This window comes from Phaethon lepturus, unplaced genomic scaffold, assembly GCF_000687285.1.
Source record: "Phaethon lepturus isolate BGI_N335 unplaced genomic scaffold, ASM68728v1 scaffold40691, whole genome shotgun sequence".
Taxonomy (NCBI): domain Eukaryota; kingdom Metazoa; phylum Chordata; class Aves; order Phaethontiformes; family Phaethontidae; genus Phaethon; species Phaethon lepturus.
This window is the reverse complement of record NW_010520552.1, coordinates 3,432-18,097: the sequence shown is the minus strand read 5'-3', so window position 1 is coordinate 18,097 and position 14,666 is coordinate 3,432. Positions and strand designations below refer to the sequence as shown.

The following is a 14,666-nucleotide window of genomic DNA, read 5'->3' as shown; positions in this document are numbered from 1 at the left end:
GCCCCGCAGGAATCGTAGTTTTACTGGGTGCTTTTGAGTGTTGCATAGCCCTTCTTGTCCAGAACATGTTTTTACAAATAGTATTTCTGAAGATATCATTGCGGTTTCACTTTTTTCCTGCATCTTGTAAGAAAGGGCAGAAAATGTCCAGTGCTCAATACCAGCAGTTAAGATCCTGAGAAGAATAGTTCCAAACTTTTTCTGTCAAGCTGCAGGTTGTATGTTTCTTTTTAATGGTGTGTAACTTGAAAGCCTAAATGTCAAAACTGGCAATTTTAAATCAGTTGCGTAAGGACATGCATGCAGGCTATTAACATGTGGACATCATGTGTGTAAGAGAGGTATATGTTTAACTTCTCTTTCTTGAAGGGTTGCTAACAGTTCTCTTTGACAGAGTGGATGGGCTCAATCTGTGTGTTACCCAGGATTAATTCTGCATCTCACCGTGTCTTAGAAAAACAAGTGATACTGAATGAGTCTTTAATTGAAAAGGATTGCATGTCTGGGGACAAAAAGGAATAGCAAAAAGTCTGCTAGCTAATCTAGCACTCTTGTGTGTGACATGCGTTGAGTCTGCATTTAAAGAGCAGACACTTGCATAATCTCAAGAAAAGACACAACGTACAGAATGTCCTGGCACACACAGCTGAATTTTCCATTTCTGGTAATGTGCAGCCCTTTATTTGCCTCCAGTAACAAAGGAATGGAATTATTACCTAATGTTAACTTGCTTGTTTTGTTTCTCAGTGTCTTATCCTCAAGTACAACAGCTTTTGTTGTGAGATGCTGAGTCATGCTTATTGAGACATTATCCGTTTGTTTAAAGCAGCTATGGCTTGCCTTAGCTGGAGTTCAGCCGTACTTAGCATTTCCAGCAGAGCAGCTTTCCAACACGTCGGAACTTCAGAGAGCCGTTTTGAGCTGTTGTGTATCTAACATCTCAGTCAAGCAAAACCTCTCCTTCCTTCTCTTCCCACATTAGCTTTCTAGTTAGTTTTGACTTGGATAGTTCACTGAAGTTGTCTTGATGTTTTTTCAATTTAACCTGCCAAAAGAAATCGTGTTGATCCGAGCGGTGTATTGTGCGTAAGCTTTCGCCCCTTTCTTGTTAGACATTATGCTGTACTTGTCTCCCTCCAGTGGTAACTACCGCTGCTTACACTTGAGTGCAACCAGTTTTTAATCTGTGAATTTGTTGCTTGAAAACATGTTTCACAGAACAGCAACCCCTGTCACTCTCCTACTCCCGTATTTGTCAAAATATGGCAAATATTTTTATTTGAAAAATAAAAGTGAAAGATTATTTATTAAATGTAAGGATGTTGTTATACAGGCATGACGCTCCATTGATTAGCACAGAAATAATAATAGAATTATTGCAGTTAATAAGAAAATCCATCTTTCTCTTTGTCTTCCTTCCCCAAAACATCTTCCTGTGTTTTGCCATGGTGCACAGAGCAGGCTTACAGTTTGGATTATCACGTTCACACTTAGTACTCCCTTCAAGCACTCTCTTTAATAAAAGAATACAGTTTATGAACTGTATGAATTTTTGAGATGGGCCATTCTCCATCAAGTTCTTGTAGGTCAGTAAAAATAATTTTCTTTCCTCTTTGAGACCTAGTTTTGCATCTTGTTTGTTCTCTGGGGCGGCTTCATTACCGTCACTAACCACAGTGTTACTTGACACAGACAGAAACCTTTTTAACTCTCTTGCTCTTTGCTAGCTGTGCAGCAGTACAGAACAAAAGATGCTCATAGACTGTAGGAATTGACAACAGTTCATCATTCTGTGTTTTCCCTTAATTAAACAGTTAAGATAGTTACTTACAGTTTTAAGCGAGACTCCAAATTTTCATTTGCTCTTCATAATATAGCTATATTTTCTCCCAAAGATAAAAATGAAGATGGTTTGGAAAGAGCAAAAGTTAAAAACCTTGGAGCCTCCAGAGAATGCAGCTATTGTGGAAAGTATTTTCGCTCAAATTATTACCTCAATATTCATCTCAGAACTCATACAGGTAAATGGGCTTCACCTTTGCGGGAGGGGTAGGAAGTCTGCTGAATCCAGTTGGATGAAGTGTTGGTTTTGCTTAAGAAAAACAGAAGTTGCATTTGAAATTATTGATATTAAGAGCAAAGTGTTCTCTAATGCAAAAAAAAAAAAAAATCAAAAATGACGTTTCTTAGAAGGAATTAATGATTTACGTAAGTGCAAGTCTTTTTGAATAGGGCTAATTATATTAAGTATTGTTAAGAATACATTTTAAAACTTTAATTCTTTCTGCTTTTAGCAGTCTAGCAAAAAGTTGGTGATTTTTTTTTTTTTTAAATTAAAAATAGCCTATTTCCAAAGTACTAAGTTGATCATCTGCCAGTTGCTGGTACCTGGGAAAAAGCTGTGTCTATTTTTCAGCTCAACTTTTTGTTTTCCATAGCCAGGCGAACTCTTTCTGTTTATGTATGTCCCTGTTTCTTTTGAAACAGCTCTATTTATAGATGAACTGTAACATTCGTGTTGTTCAATAGCATACTTGTGGTATGATCAAGGGCTACAAGTTGTTGGAGTTGACCCACAGCTATACTTCTTGCTTATCTCCGTCAAACATATTGTCAGCTACCATCTCCATAGCCAACATGTGGAAAATATCTTCATCATAGCCAGAAGATGTCACTGTAGTTAGTAAAAGCAGTAAGGAGTTGTTTTAGTTGTTTTAGTTGTTTTAAATGGTTTAGATGCATTTGAGAATTATGAGTATGTGGAAAGGGAAAGAAAAATATTTTTAACTGTTTTGCAGTCTACTACAGTTATTCCCTTGTCTTTAATTGTATTCAAGATTTCAAATCAAATTGTATCAAACTTACTGATAAAACTGTGTTTCAGGTGAAAAACCGTACAAATGTGAATTCTGTGAGTATGCAGCAGCACAGAAAACGTCACTGAGGTATCATTTAGAGAGGCATCACAAGGACAAGCAAGCTGATAGTGCAGCAGACGTGAAAAGTGACAGCAAAGTTTCATTACAGAGTCAGGACACGGAGCTCTTGCTGGCTGCTGACGGTGCTCAAGAAACCAAAAATTCGAAGAGGCTTTTTGATTGTGCCAAAGATGCTGAGGGCTGCCCACCTACCAAGCAGCAAAAGGAAATTCTGTCCTTGAACAATGCAGTAGGCAGCACAGTCCTTTTAAAAGTGAAAAATAATTCTAGGGAATTAAACAAAGGTTCCATTTGTAACAATTCAAATAAAATACACGAGAATGTGTCCACTCCTTACCCGGAAAAACTAAAGGCTGAGAAGGAAACAAAGGAAGCTCAGCCCAGTGTTCCTCATAAGAGAGAGAGAGAGGCTTCTGTGGCATCAGAGGGAGATGATGTCCAGTATATTTGTGCTTTAAAGAATGGAAAAAATGTGAATGATGTGCGAGAGTGCACTGAAAACTACAAACACAAACCTGTGGTGGACTCTCAAGAAAAGCCCTTGAACTTATCTATTGGGACTTCACAAGAATGTTCAGTGGTTTCAACTAGAGGCCTGCTAGCACCCATCACCTGTCCGTTTTGTACTTACAGAACATTTTACCCAGAGGTCCTAATGATGCACCAGAGGCTGATGCACAAATACAACCCTGACACCGTGAACAAAAATGGCTATAGAAGCAAGGCTCTAGTTAAAGCCAGACGCACTGGATGCCCTCCAGCTCTGCTTGGTAAAGATGTGCTTCCTCTGTCTTTTAATTCTAATAAAAGTAAGGCTTCCCCATCTACACAGCAAAAACTGTTGCAAACGGGGAAAGCTAAGCAATGTCACACTCCACAGAACAAAGTCGCTCTCTTTTCGGTGGCTGACTCGAGCAGCGCAGCCCCAAGTAACCTCAAGTTTCATAAACAGCAAAGTAATGTTGGAGCTCAGGCAAATAACTATAGACAACCTCAGCAAGAAATGCACTCCAGTTCCAGCATCTCTCCAGTACTGGACAGAGTAAAAAGATCTGAATCTAAAGTAAAAGCTCTGAGTGTCCCAGTGCCTCAGTCTGGTCTAGTAAGCAGCAGTACGAATGGGGCTCTCGACTCTCACCTAAATGAATCTGCCTGGTCTTGTCATCGAGGAAGAGACTATCTTTGTAGCAAATCTGTGAGCAATGTAAATCTAGACTATGGTGAAACGTCTTCTAAACGAATGAAACCTAATCTGTTAGCTATTGAACATATTGACTCTCCAGTGGCTAATTACAGAAGATACGAAATGAGCAGATTTCGTGTTGCAAACAGATATGCAAATCTGCTACCTCAGGAATGTTCTCGCACCAAACCTGCATCCTCTGTTTTGCCAACCAAACAAGGGCTTCTGAATTCAGATGATGTTGATCCTCCTAATGTATTGACTGTTCTCAAACCTTATGAGCCATATAGCTCTGGATCACTTTACAGCTCTTGTGGATCTAGCAATGGCCAAGTAACCAGCTCTACAGCAGAAGGTACTGTATCTCCTTCCTAGTTAAATGTCTTACACCATTACGAAGGAAGGTGAATGAAATAGGTGTAAGTGTGTACCCACCTTGAAACAGTGAAAATAAAGCTGTACTTGGCACTTCACCAAGTCCATCAATGCTTGGATTTTAAATTTAAAATCCAGGTTCAGTAAACTTCTGGATTGGGGAATTAGGCGTGGAAGGTCTGAATTTTAAAGAGGGATTTAAAGTTCCTCAAGTTCCCACCTCCCCCCAGTCATGGGTCTCTGAGAGCAAACATGTATTTTTTGCTCATCAGGGCACTCCAGACATGCTAACTAATCCAGGATATGGAATGAGCCTTTCTGCTTAATAGACAAGAAGTCTTGGACCATCTGGAATATTAATAAAACCTTTCACAAAAAAAAGCTGTCATGTACAATTGTTCCCTTCAGTTGCAGAAAAGGATGTATTGCAAACATAAAACTAGGATTTAAATTTTATACCTCTGTTCTTCAGTGGGTTTTTATAATGTTTAGTTTTTAGGAGCAGAGTATGTTGTTAAATCAAGACAACATATTTCTGCTATTCTAATTATGGTGTCTCACTGCACTAAGTAGTAACGTTTTGTGGAGAATTCTGGGCCTAGCAGAGATAAATGGTTTGTGATGTATTTGGAAAAATCTGTTACTTCTATGAAATACATGCTTTTCGTATTTTATTCTTAGCCACCACTTTCAAAACTTAGCAGGAGGCCAAGATTAAAAGGCGCTAGGTGATATTTAAGCAGTTATCTGACTATTTGTAGAAGATGGTATTTATAACTTTAAGCTGAGGTCACTATGGACTTAGCTATAAATATAGGACTTTGAGTTTTGAAACGAAGAGTATAAAAATGACTAGTGTGTGTGTGTGTGCTGTGTAGTCTTAAAGCCTCTAAATTTCTGAACTCTGAATACTCCCATTTTCTGGAAGTAGTAAGATTATTCTTCTGAAGTAGTCTGGGTTCACAACAAGCAGCGGTGTGTTACCTTAGGTCAGAGCAAACTGCAAAATACTAAATCTGCATTTAGTTATGTGACAAAAAATGTATTCACTAACTATCTTCTGGTTTTGGTTTGCTTGTTTTGAGGTTGTGGGCTTTATAAATATTCAGGATTGCTACTGGGTTATGGAAGGATGAAGGGAAGTGTTACAGTTCTCTTTCCAGTCTGGGGAGGGAGTGGATAAAGGAAAAACCAGCATCACAGTTGACTCACTGAAGTGGTTGTGAAACGGAGTTAATTCCTAGTTTCATGAGGAGTGTTGTCTGTACAGTGTACTGTGCCATGAATTGCTGTGAGGAATGTAAAACGGGCACTAGGTTATGCACAGAATGCAGAGGGATGGGCAGAATGACACATGTTGTTGCTTTGCTGTCTTTTGAGTCCTAGTGATCTGAGAGAACACATACAGTGTTTTTTTTTTTTTGGCACACAGTGCAGTTGTGGAATTTACAGTGCTTTGCAAGACTTTTATTTTTAAAATTAATGGTTGATAGCAGCTAAGAGCTTAATGTGCGATCTCAACATTTGGTGGAGGACACGACTGTCCTTAGGGACTAAACTACATTAACTTGCACGGAGCAAGGACTTGTGCTTCATGACATTGAGCAGATAGAACATTCAGGATTTTGAGGGAATGCTCTTGATGTTGTATAAAATCGTATTAATTTTCATGAAAACAGGAAGCAGAAAGTTAAAAAGTCTTGTACCTTCAACCAGCTAGACAAGTCTGTACCTCGGGGACGAGGTGGTGGGCAGTGTCTTGCTCCTTTCCAGCATTATGTTGGGGTTAGGGAAATTCTCTTATTTTGCCAGTAGTCTTACTGAGTTTAGCCTATTGAAATAGCAATTGATGCAGTACTATTTTTAAACAGTTACTTCATTGGAATCCACCTTGTTCTTCTTTTGAAAGCTCCACCTGTCTGCCAGAAAAATCTGTGGTAGGCTTTTCTTCCTCTTTTTCAGTACAAGCCTGGAGAAAGTAGCCTGTAGTCAAGAACTTTCTACTGTTTCTTGTTATTTAGAGCTCTCAAAACTATGGCTGCAACTAATTTGATGGTATTGTTGTCATGGAAATAAAGATTTCATTGTTCATTACACAGTGCTGTCTCAGGGCAAGAAAAGCAACTTTTTACGGCTGTTACCTACATTGGAAAGACTTGTGAAACAAGACCCCCTCTGTGGGTTTTCTTAGCAACTTCAATAAAAGCCCTGTGCAATAAAATGTGGGCCTTTAAGGCTAATTTCCGAGTTTTCCAACCGTTCTGCTCAGAAGCACCCAACCCAAACCTTGATAGTTATTTGAGAGGGTAGAAGGGAGCAGACAGGCAAACCTCTTGGCATTAGAGTTTTAACATGGGTGGAGACAGTGAAGACCAAAGTTTCTGCAAAACCTTTTTTTGTTAAAAAGCTGAAGCACAACTGTTTGTCAAGGAGTTGCAACTCCTCAGAGATGTATTTTGTAAGATATCATATGCCAAGTACTGCAGGTGTAGACCTGCAGGTTTCTGTAGTCTTTTTATTGAACTCTGGTGATGTTATAAAACGTGATGTCAAAACCTTTTTTAAGGGCCTGTGTGCCTTGTGGCAACATTATTTAGGTCTTATGAACACGTTATGTTGCATGTTAAATGCCGGATCAAGTTGTCATGAGAATATGTTCCACTTGGCAAACTTGATTAAAGCGTGATGCCTTCCGTTATTGCTTGTAAGCTCTGCCATTCTGCCTTGCCCCGAAGAGACAGAAACGTTCTGAAACCACTCAGTTTGTGTTATTTTCAAATTAGTTGCCTTTGCAATGGCAACATGCTATCAAGGATAACCTGTTGGCTGATTGATCTGGCAGAGGCTGCAAATTAAAGACAATTGCTCATGACACACTCGAATGGCTTCGTAGATTCTGTTGAAATATTAATTTAGCTTTGCCATTTTAATTTAATTAAAGCTTGCTAGGTTTTTTCAATGCTGCATTTAAAGCTTTCTTGGTATATGCATGGCAGTTGGGCTTTTTGTATCCTGTGGGAGTAATGATTCTTGACTTTTTTTCCTTAATTTTATGAAGTGTTTTTGACTGCTTGCTTAAGCTAATAAGACTTAATATGGAACAGGCATTGATTTCTCATATATAAATCTGAATTAATGGTCTCAGATAAACATGAAATTACTTGTATACTAGACTGAAAATTGCTTAACAAAGGTCTTCAAGTAAATGTATATTAACACTCTTTAAAGTGTCACAATTGCCATATAATGTATCATGGCAATAATGTAGTATACCTGTTTTTCCTCCCAAATACTCATATTCAAAAATTAAATTTTCAAACATACAGAAACTGGATATGCAGGCATCATGCTATAGAATATACTGCAGCACTTAAACTTTCTTACAGTGAAGCCTGCTGTGTGATGAGTTAAGCAAAGATATTTATTTCTTGCAAATGAAATGAGCAAAATCTGGAGAGAGGGACATCACATGTGTACAGCTTAAGTTAAAGTGTTTAAATTAATGTTTGTCATTCCTCTTGTATTTGTTCTGGATACTGAATTTCATATAATCTTTTAACAGAACTAGGGATATCTTGTCTTGGGGCCCTGCCCGTGAGATGATTTGTGGTAGTGTCTCTGGGATTCTGGATGCTAATGTAGACCTGCTCACAGTCTGACCAATTAGATTAGCAGGAAATAATTCTAACTCCTCTAACTTTATTTTTGCCAGGAAAGAGATCAGTGTCATACCAACACTTATCTAGCAGTGTGCTGCAAAAGCGAAGTTATGAAAGTTTCATTGGTAATGCACACTTTCGGCCAAGTGACAAGAAGACTTGATCATTTACTTCAAGAAACGGTAAACAAACCTTTTGAGCTAATTGTTACTTAAATGTTGCATTATGTACTCATAACATCAAAGGTTGCAGCATAGCATGATCAGAGGTTATGAGAGTCTCAACCAGAACAGCTGAAAATATGAACTTGCCCTCTTAACAAAGTCAACCAAATACTGGTGTAGCAGCTTTAGTTATTTTGGATAGTGGTAGTGGCTTGCAAAAAGAAAACAGATGCCCCTTTTCTTAACAAAAAAAAAAAAAAAAAAAAAAAGGAAGAGCCAATGATAGTTAAATGTATTGATTAGCTACACCACCAGTGGGAAGTGTTTGACAAAAGGGCTTTCCTCTTAAGTCAGTACGTGGGGATGGGGGAACATCGTGTGGAGAACTAGAAATGAGAGGAAGTGCCTGTTATCGCAGTTCATGAATCCTGTGAGAGGTTAAGTTGGTTAGTCCTTCCTGAAAACGTAGACATTACTCATTTTACAACTTCTGAAGATTGTGAGGATTGCTTCAAACAACAAGACTCTTTGGTGGATTATTTCATAGGGAAGTAAGGGTTTCCTGGTAGCTCCTTGACAGTTTATCTTTGTGTACCGGAGAGGTTGCTCCAAATAGTTTTTCCTTTGTTTGACTGAGGGGTGGGTGTAGCCTCTTAGGGAAACAGGTCCAGTGAAAAGAATTAGCCTGGTGTTCTGAATTCCCATGCTTCATCTCTTCGGTTCTGTAGCTGTATCTCAGAACTTAACAACCCCATTGTGTTTGCAACATTCTTAGCTGCTAAGGAGATAAGTACTCTATAAGACTATAAATAAATACATCTGTATGTTTTTATCAAACCCAGAGCTACAGATAATTTTCCTCATTCAAATTTAAGGAGATATGTCTTGAATATAGCTATAGCACCTGGACCAGCATGCTCTATTTTATGGAAAGATTTTTACATATCTGGGGAGCAGAGCTATCTGACATCTAGTTGACAGCTTTTAAAATACTTTGCTTTATTTCTTGATATTCTTCTAATCTTTTATTGTCCCCCTACTAAGCATATTTTTGCCTAGTTGTGCTTTTTAAAGCTAACTCAATTTCCTGCCTGCATTTCTACTTGGGCCTTAAGTATTCTTCAAAAGTAGACTCGATTGCCAGCTTTTATTTGGCAAATAGAAGATGCAGACCTTATATGGCAATATCAACTTCTAAATAGACATGCAAGGGTGCAGAAGAAATTCCCTTTATGTTTTAAGGACATTCCTCACAACAAAAAAAGGTGGTGTACTATTTTATAGTTGTATATCACAAAACTTTTTTTTCTTTTTCCCCCTAGGTCTAAGGACACAAGTGCATGTTCCATGGAGTTATACCTGCAGTTCATCCCTTGAGGAAAAATGAATGGTGAAAGCTACTGAATTAAGCTGTGATTGTACTGTATCTAAAAACACTACAGTTTTATAATACTGGTTCTGTTAACATTTTGTACCAAATAGCCATAAAAAGTAGTCTAAACAATTGGGTTATGAAGGTGTGTGGAGAATGTATATCTTGACATTGACTTTTGAGTATTTTTCATTAGAGTTAATTGACCAAATATTAGGTAGGAATTATATTTTTACATACTTGAGTGCTGCTGAAGAGTTTCTCTTTGAAAGAATATATAATCATTGCACCTCAGGTAAACTGTAGATACTGAAGTTGATATCCTGTTGGCTTAATGCTCGTTTTTCATAAAGGTGAAGGTTTCTCATCTGTTTTTTCTGTTGAACTATGTTAGTTTTTTTAAAACAACTTCCAAATAAACTGTCTGAAACTGTCTAGTTTATAAATGTTGTGAACATCAAAGCAACGGTGCTGACATTATGCTGATCTGCCTTGTGTATGTTAGGACCATAATGTGTTGGAGGGATCTGGATCTGTTTCCCTGGGGTTGTTTCCAGCATATTTTTAAATGCAAGGACGAGGCAATACTTGACATTTGTATTTCAGTATGTCATTCCTGAAATACAGTTGGATTCTTCTCTTGGCATTTGTTGCTATTCTTCAGAGAAGCCTCTTAAACATCTCTACCAACATACAAACTTTTACAGCAGAAAATACCTAGGACTTGCATGAGAAATGATACTAATCGTTTCAAATGTTTAGTTCTGTACTAAACTCAATACAGTTACACTTAGAGGAAAACTACTTTGCACCTTTGTCCAAACTGTAAAGTCACAGACAGACTTGCAATATGAATATGGGATCTACAGACTTCAAAAGGGATGTGGCTATGGTGTAGCCTACTTGACTGTGCTTGGAAGCTTCTTGATGTCGAGTTTTAGCATCTACTGGGTGTTTAAAATAAGTGAGAAATAACCTGTTAATGGGAGAATATCTCCTTTTATTTTTTTGTGAAGACAACAAGAGTTTTTTCTAATGCACATGCAGTTTAATTTTTGTAAAGGGAGGATGGCCAGTTACCAGCCAGTAAAGCAGAATTGTTGCATATTTTGACTTGCGTTCCTAGTTGCTTCTCATAAAGCCTGTAGTTAAGAGTTAATTTCTCCTGTACCTGGCTTTGACTTCCATATATTTTAGTAAAACAAAAAAGGAAAAATTTTGCACTGTTCATTTTGCTCTCTTCCCTCATACAGCAAATGTAAAATAGCAAAACCTAGAAACTCTTGTTTTTTCATTATGCAACTTGAGATGTTCCAGTTGTATGTCTTAGTTCCTGTATATGGGACCTATTTTTAATGTCTCTGTAAACTGGCGATGTAATGAAGTGCTGTGTATCAGGAAATTGTACACTATTTACCTTTTTTCCTGTTCATAAGCTGAGCCATATGTACATAATCTAGAATTTTGTTTTCCTAGTTTTGCACTTTTATAGCCTATTTTTTGAAGATGAATTCACTTGGAAAATGGTTAATCTATTTTTTTGCGTGATCTTTCAATGAGTCTTATAGAATGCATGCTGTAACTATCATCTGTGTACCTTATGGGGTTCTGTGATCAAAATGTACAGGGCTGGTTTTTAAGATGTTTTGGCAAACAGACCTAAGACTTGTTTGTTTTTAATCTCCCTTCATGCTGGTACAGTTTCCCTCAAGGCTTTTTTGGTAGGTATCTTGGGGTTGGAGTGGAAAAATGGACATGAAGACTCTATTTCGTGGCAGCACAGCCCTGTACTTCAGAATACACTTTGCCCATCAGTATTAACTATTGGGATACTACTGGTTTTGTATGTTTCTTTGGAAATAACAGTGCATATATAGAGGTACAAATTGTTGATTTTTTTTGTTTTTGTATTTATTTCATTCCATTTTTAATTTTAATTGTTGAAACAGGAAGTCGTCAAGCAGTAGGCACACATTACTCATTTAATTTATGATGTATTTCACTTTAGTTGAGTATATTATTACATGTGGATGTAAATATAGACTTGGTGTTTTGCAAAACTGGTTTCTGTGTCTTGCTTTGAAAGCTTAAAGATGAGTTGCCTAGAATTTCACATTCACTTGACCTTTTGTAATACTTGCACTGCTGGGGGAAGGGGAGAAGGAGAACTTGCCAATACCCAGAACCAAATTCATGCCGTGTTCAGCTGCTTATATGAAAATACAGAGTGACTTCCCAGAAAATCTGTCTGTGAGCCTTAAGAGGAGAACTCTTACAATAATGGAGAAACACTTTTGGTTGTTCCTTTCCCTCCTTTTCCTTCAAGAAAGGAAATGGAGTTATTGTATGCATTCTGAGTTATTGTATGCATTCTTTCTGATAATAAAATGATGAGGAATCTGCTGTGGTTTCTGCCCCCCTTGTGCCAATACAGCGTGGTGCTGACTGGTTTGCATAATAACCTGCAGAGTGCCGGGTTCTGTTTGCCACCGATCAGGGTATCGGAGGAGTTAAAGTACTACCTAAAATGCTGGAAGGCATAACTAAAATGCAGCGTTTCTCCACAGTCACACTAACTGTTCAGATCCGCATTATGAGCCAGTTTGAGGGATCTTCATCCTATGCTTTTAACGAATTACCAGTTAAGATACACAGTCAGACTACTGTATGTCTTGAAAATAGGAAGAAGCAACACTCATTTTCTCTTATGAGGAAGATCTAATATTAAATCACAGTTTCTTCTTCCCCTTTGTGAAAGAGGAAAATATGCAAGTGTGTTACTGAGCAGATTTCTCTGTTCATTTGCACACACTTAAGAAAAGTGCATTTAATTAGGATTAGCAAGTCTCTAAATTGCAGATGGTTCTCAGGGGAAAAAATAGTTATGAGTGCATTCATGACATTAAAATCAGTACATTTAATTCAATTTCATCTTAATATTAATTCATAGCATCTAAAGTAGTAGTTCCTATAGAAGATATTCATATGACTTAGGGTTACTGGGGAAAATGAGATCTAGCATTTCCAAACATGCTGCAGCATGATTACCCTGTGTAATTATGCAGATTGAGTAACTACATGCTAATTACAAGAGTGCCCATTTTGACATGCATTGTTATCTGTAATGAGGGTTGGTTATATGATATGCAGTTTTATTTGGTTTGGAGTTCATTAGTGGTAGATACTGAGTCCAGTATTGGGTCATAGGGGGAATACTGCAAAAATCAGTAGCTATCAGCAGCTGTTGGGGCATAATTCCAGAGAGAAGGCTGCTGGGTTGAGCATGGTATTACACAATAAGAAATGCTCTGGTTTAACACTTCTGAGACTGCGATGTTGGTTTCTGTTCTGACCAGAGACCTGTAAGTATGCCATCTCTGTCTTGAAAGAGTTAAATGTAAAGGTGGTGTATCTTGACAGATCATCTGTTCTTAATTCTATTATTGGCTGTAGTTGAACTGAGCCTGATCTACTTAGGGCAGATACAGCGGCTTTATCTTCCTTCTGTATATTTTGTATGAAAGCAAAGCAACATACTTCACTCTGGACCAACCTTGATCCTTGTGCAGGATGACGAAGCTTGGAACTGGGGAACTCTGGATTTCAGTAATACCGTTCCCTCTTTAGAAGTTTTCCCCCTTTGTTTCCATTAAGGTTATTCCCTAGCTCCCTACATGCAAAATACCATTGCTGTCAGCTTCCAGGCTGAGCTGGGCTCTGCAGCCTCCGGGAGTTCATCTCTTCCGTTGTTTAACACTTCTCAAATGTCTCTCGGCTTCTGCAAGGCAGGGAGAGGTTGTTACTTCCCATCAGTGGGTGCAGCACTCCCAAAATCAGTCATCGTTGCTCCACTGGCTGGCTCTTGTTAATGGTGGAAGCTCTCGGGTGCAGAGAGAGGTGGCTCTCAACAGCGTTGTGATCCGGAGATCTTGCAGAAAGGCAATCACAGCACCCCGTTTCCTCCGAGTGAGAGCTTAGAGCGTGGTCGGGCATTAGATGGCAGTGTCGGCAAAGAGGAGCCACCTGGAACAAGCTCAAGGAAGGGATGAGCCATCGGGAGACGGAGCAGCTCGCTATGCTGAAGGGGCTATATATCTTAAGGCCAAGTTTACTTTAGATTCCTAAATTAATTAGTAATTGCATAAAAGCAGATAAAAATAAAACAAATACAGAGCTGCCCCAGAATAGACCATACATGCAGAAAGATGTTGACCTATTTAAATAATCTGTGCAACAGAAATCACAGTATAACCAGAAAACTTTACCGACAAGTGAGATGAACCAAAGGAAATCTGTAGATACAGAAACGTTATCTCCAATTTTCTCTTCTCACCTTATCAATATTTACTGAAATATCTTGCTACAGAGCAGATTTAGTGTGCAGTTTAGCTGCTGGCTACCATTATTTTTGACTGCTCGAAGATTTTATGATTAATTAAATGATGCATTTTATAACGTGGTACATATCGCTATGAGAGACATTTCTCTGCATGAATCTTAGGTACAAAGCTATTTGCATGAGCAAATGTGTTCTAATAAATAATTATGTAACACTTTGGCATTTAAAACTCATTTTACACATATAAAACGTTTTCATTAATCCTCTCTGAAAGTCATGACCTAATTACTGATTTTTCGTCTTGTTGAATAATTACTTGCAAAGAACCGTTCTGCAACTTCATCCCTCCGTCTTTGGTGCAATTTGTTGGTAAATAGTGAACCAGAGGAGCCTGCGTTACCTGTGTGAGCTGAGGAAACAGCAGACTTCTTTGTTTTCTGATAATTCTGGAAAATCACAAAGTAGTTTTCACTTAAAGCAAAAAATTCCCTCTCTTATCAAATAAAAAAAAAGTTCATATTTTGTAATGATACGTGTTATTTCAGTTCAGGGTACTTCTGAATTTTTAATATATATATGTATGTTCTCAAAAATCTAATTAACATTGCTAAAGTAATTCTGAGCAAACTGAATGA

The 14,666-nt window shown here is 38.0% G+C and overlaps 1 protein-coding gene across 1 annotated transcript; it reads left to right on the top strand.

The window, feature by feature from the left end:
• Window positions 1-1,895: 1,895 nt before the first annotated feature.
• LOC104615538 (zinc finger protein 217-like) lies at window positions 1,896-11,752 on the top strand (the record flags this gene model as incomplete). The annotated part of the gene is made up of 4 exons (XM_010297422.1): window positions 1,896-2,021; window positions 2,885-4,477; window positions 8,210-8,338; window positions 9,643-11,752. Coding segments are annotated over 3 exons (1,829 nt in total), but the record flags the coding sequence as incomplete, so codon positions are not given.
• Between the last annotated feature and the right edge of the window lie 2,914 nt (window positions 11,753-14,666).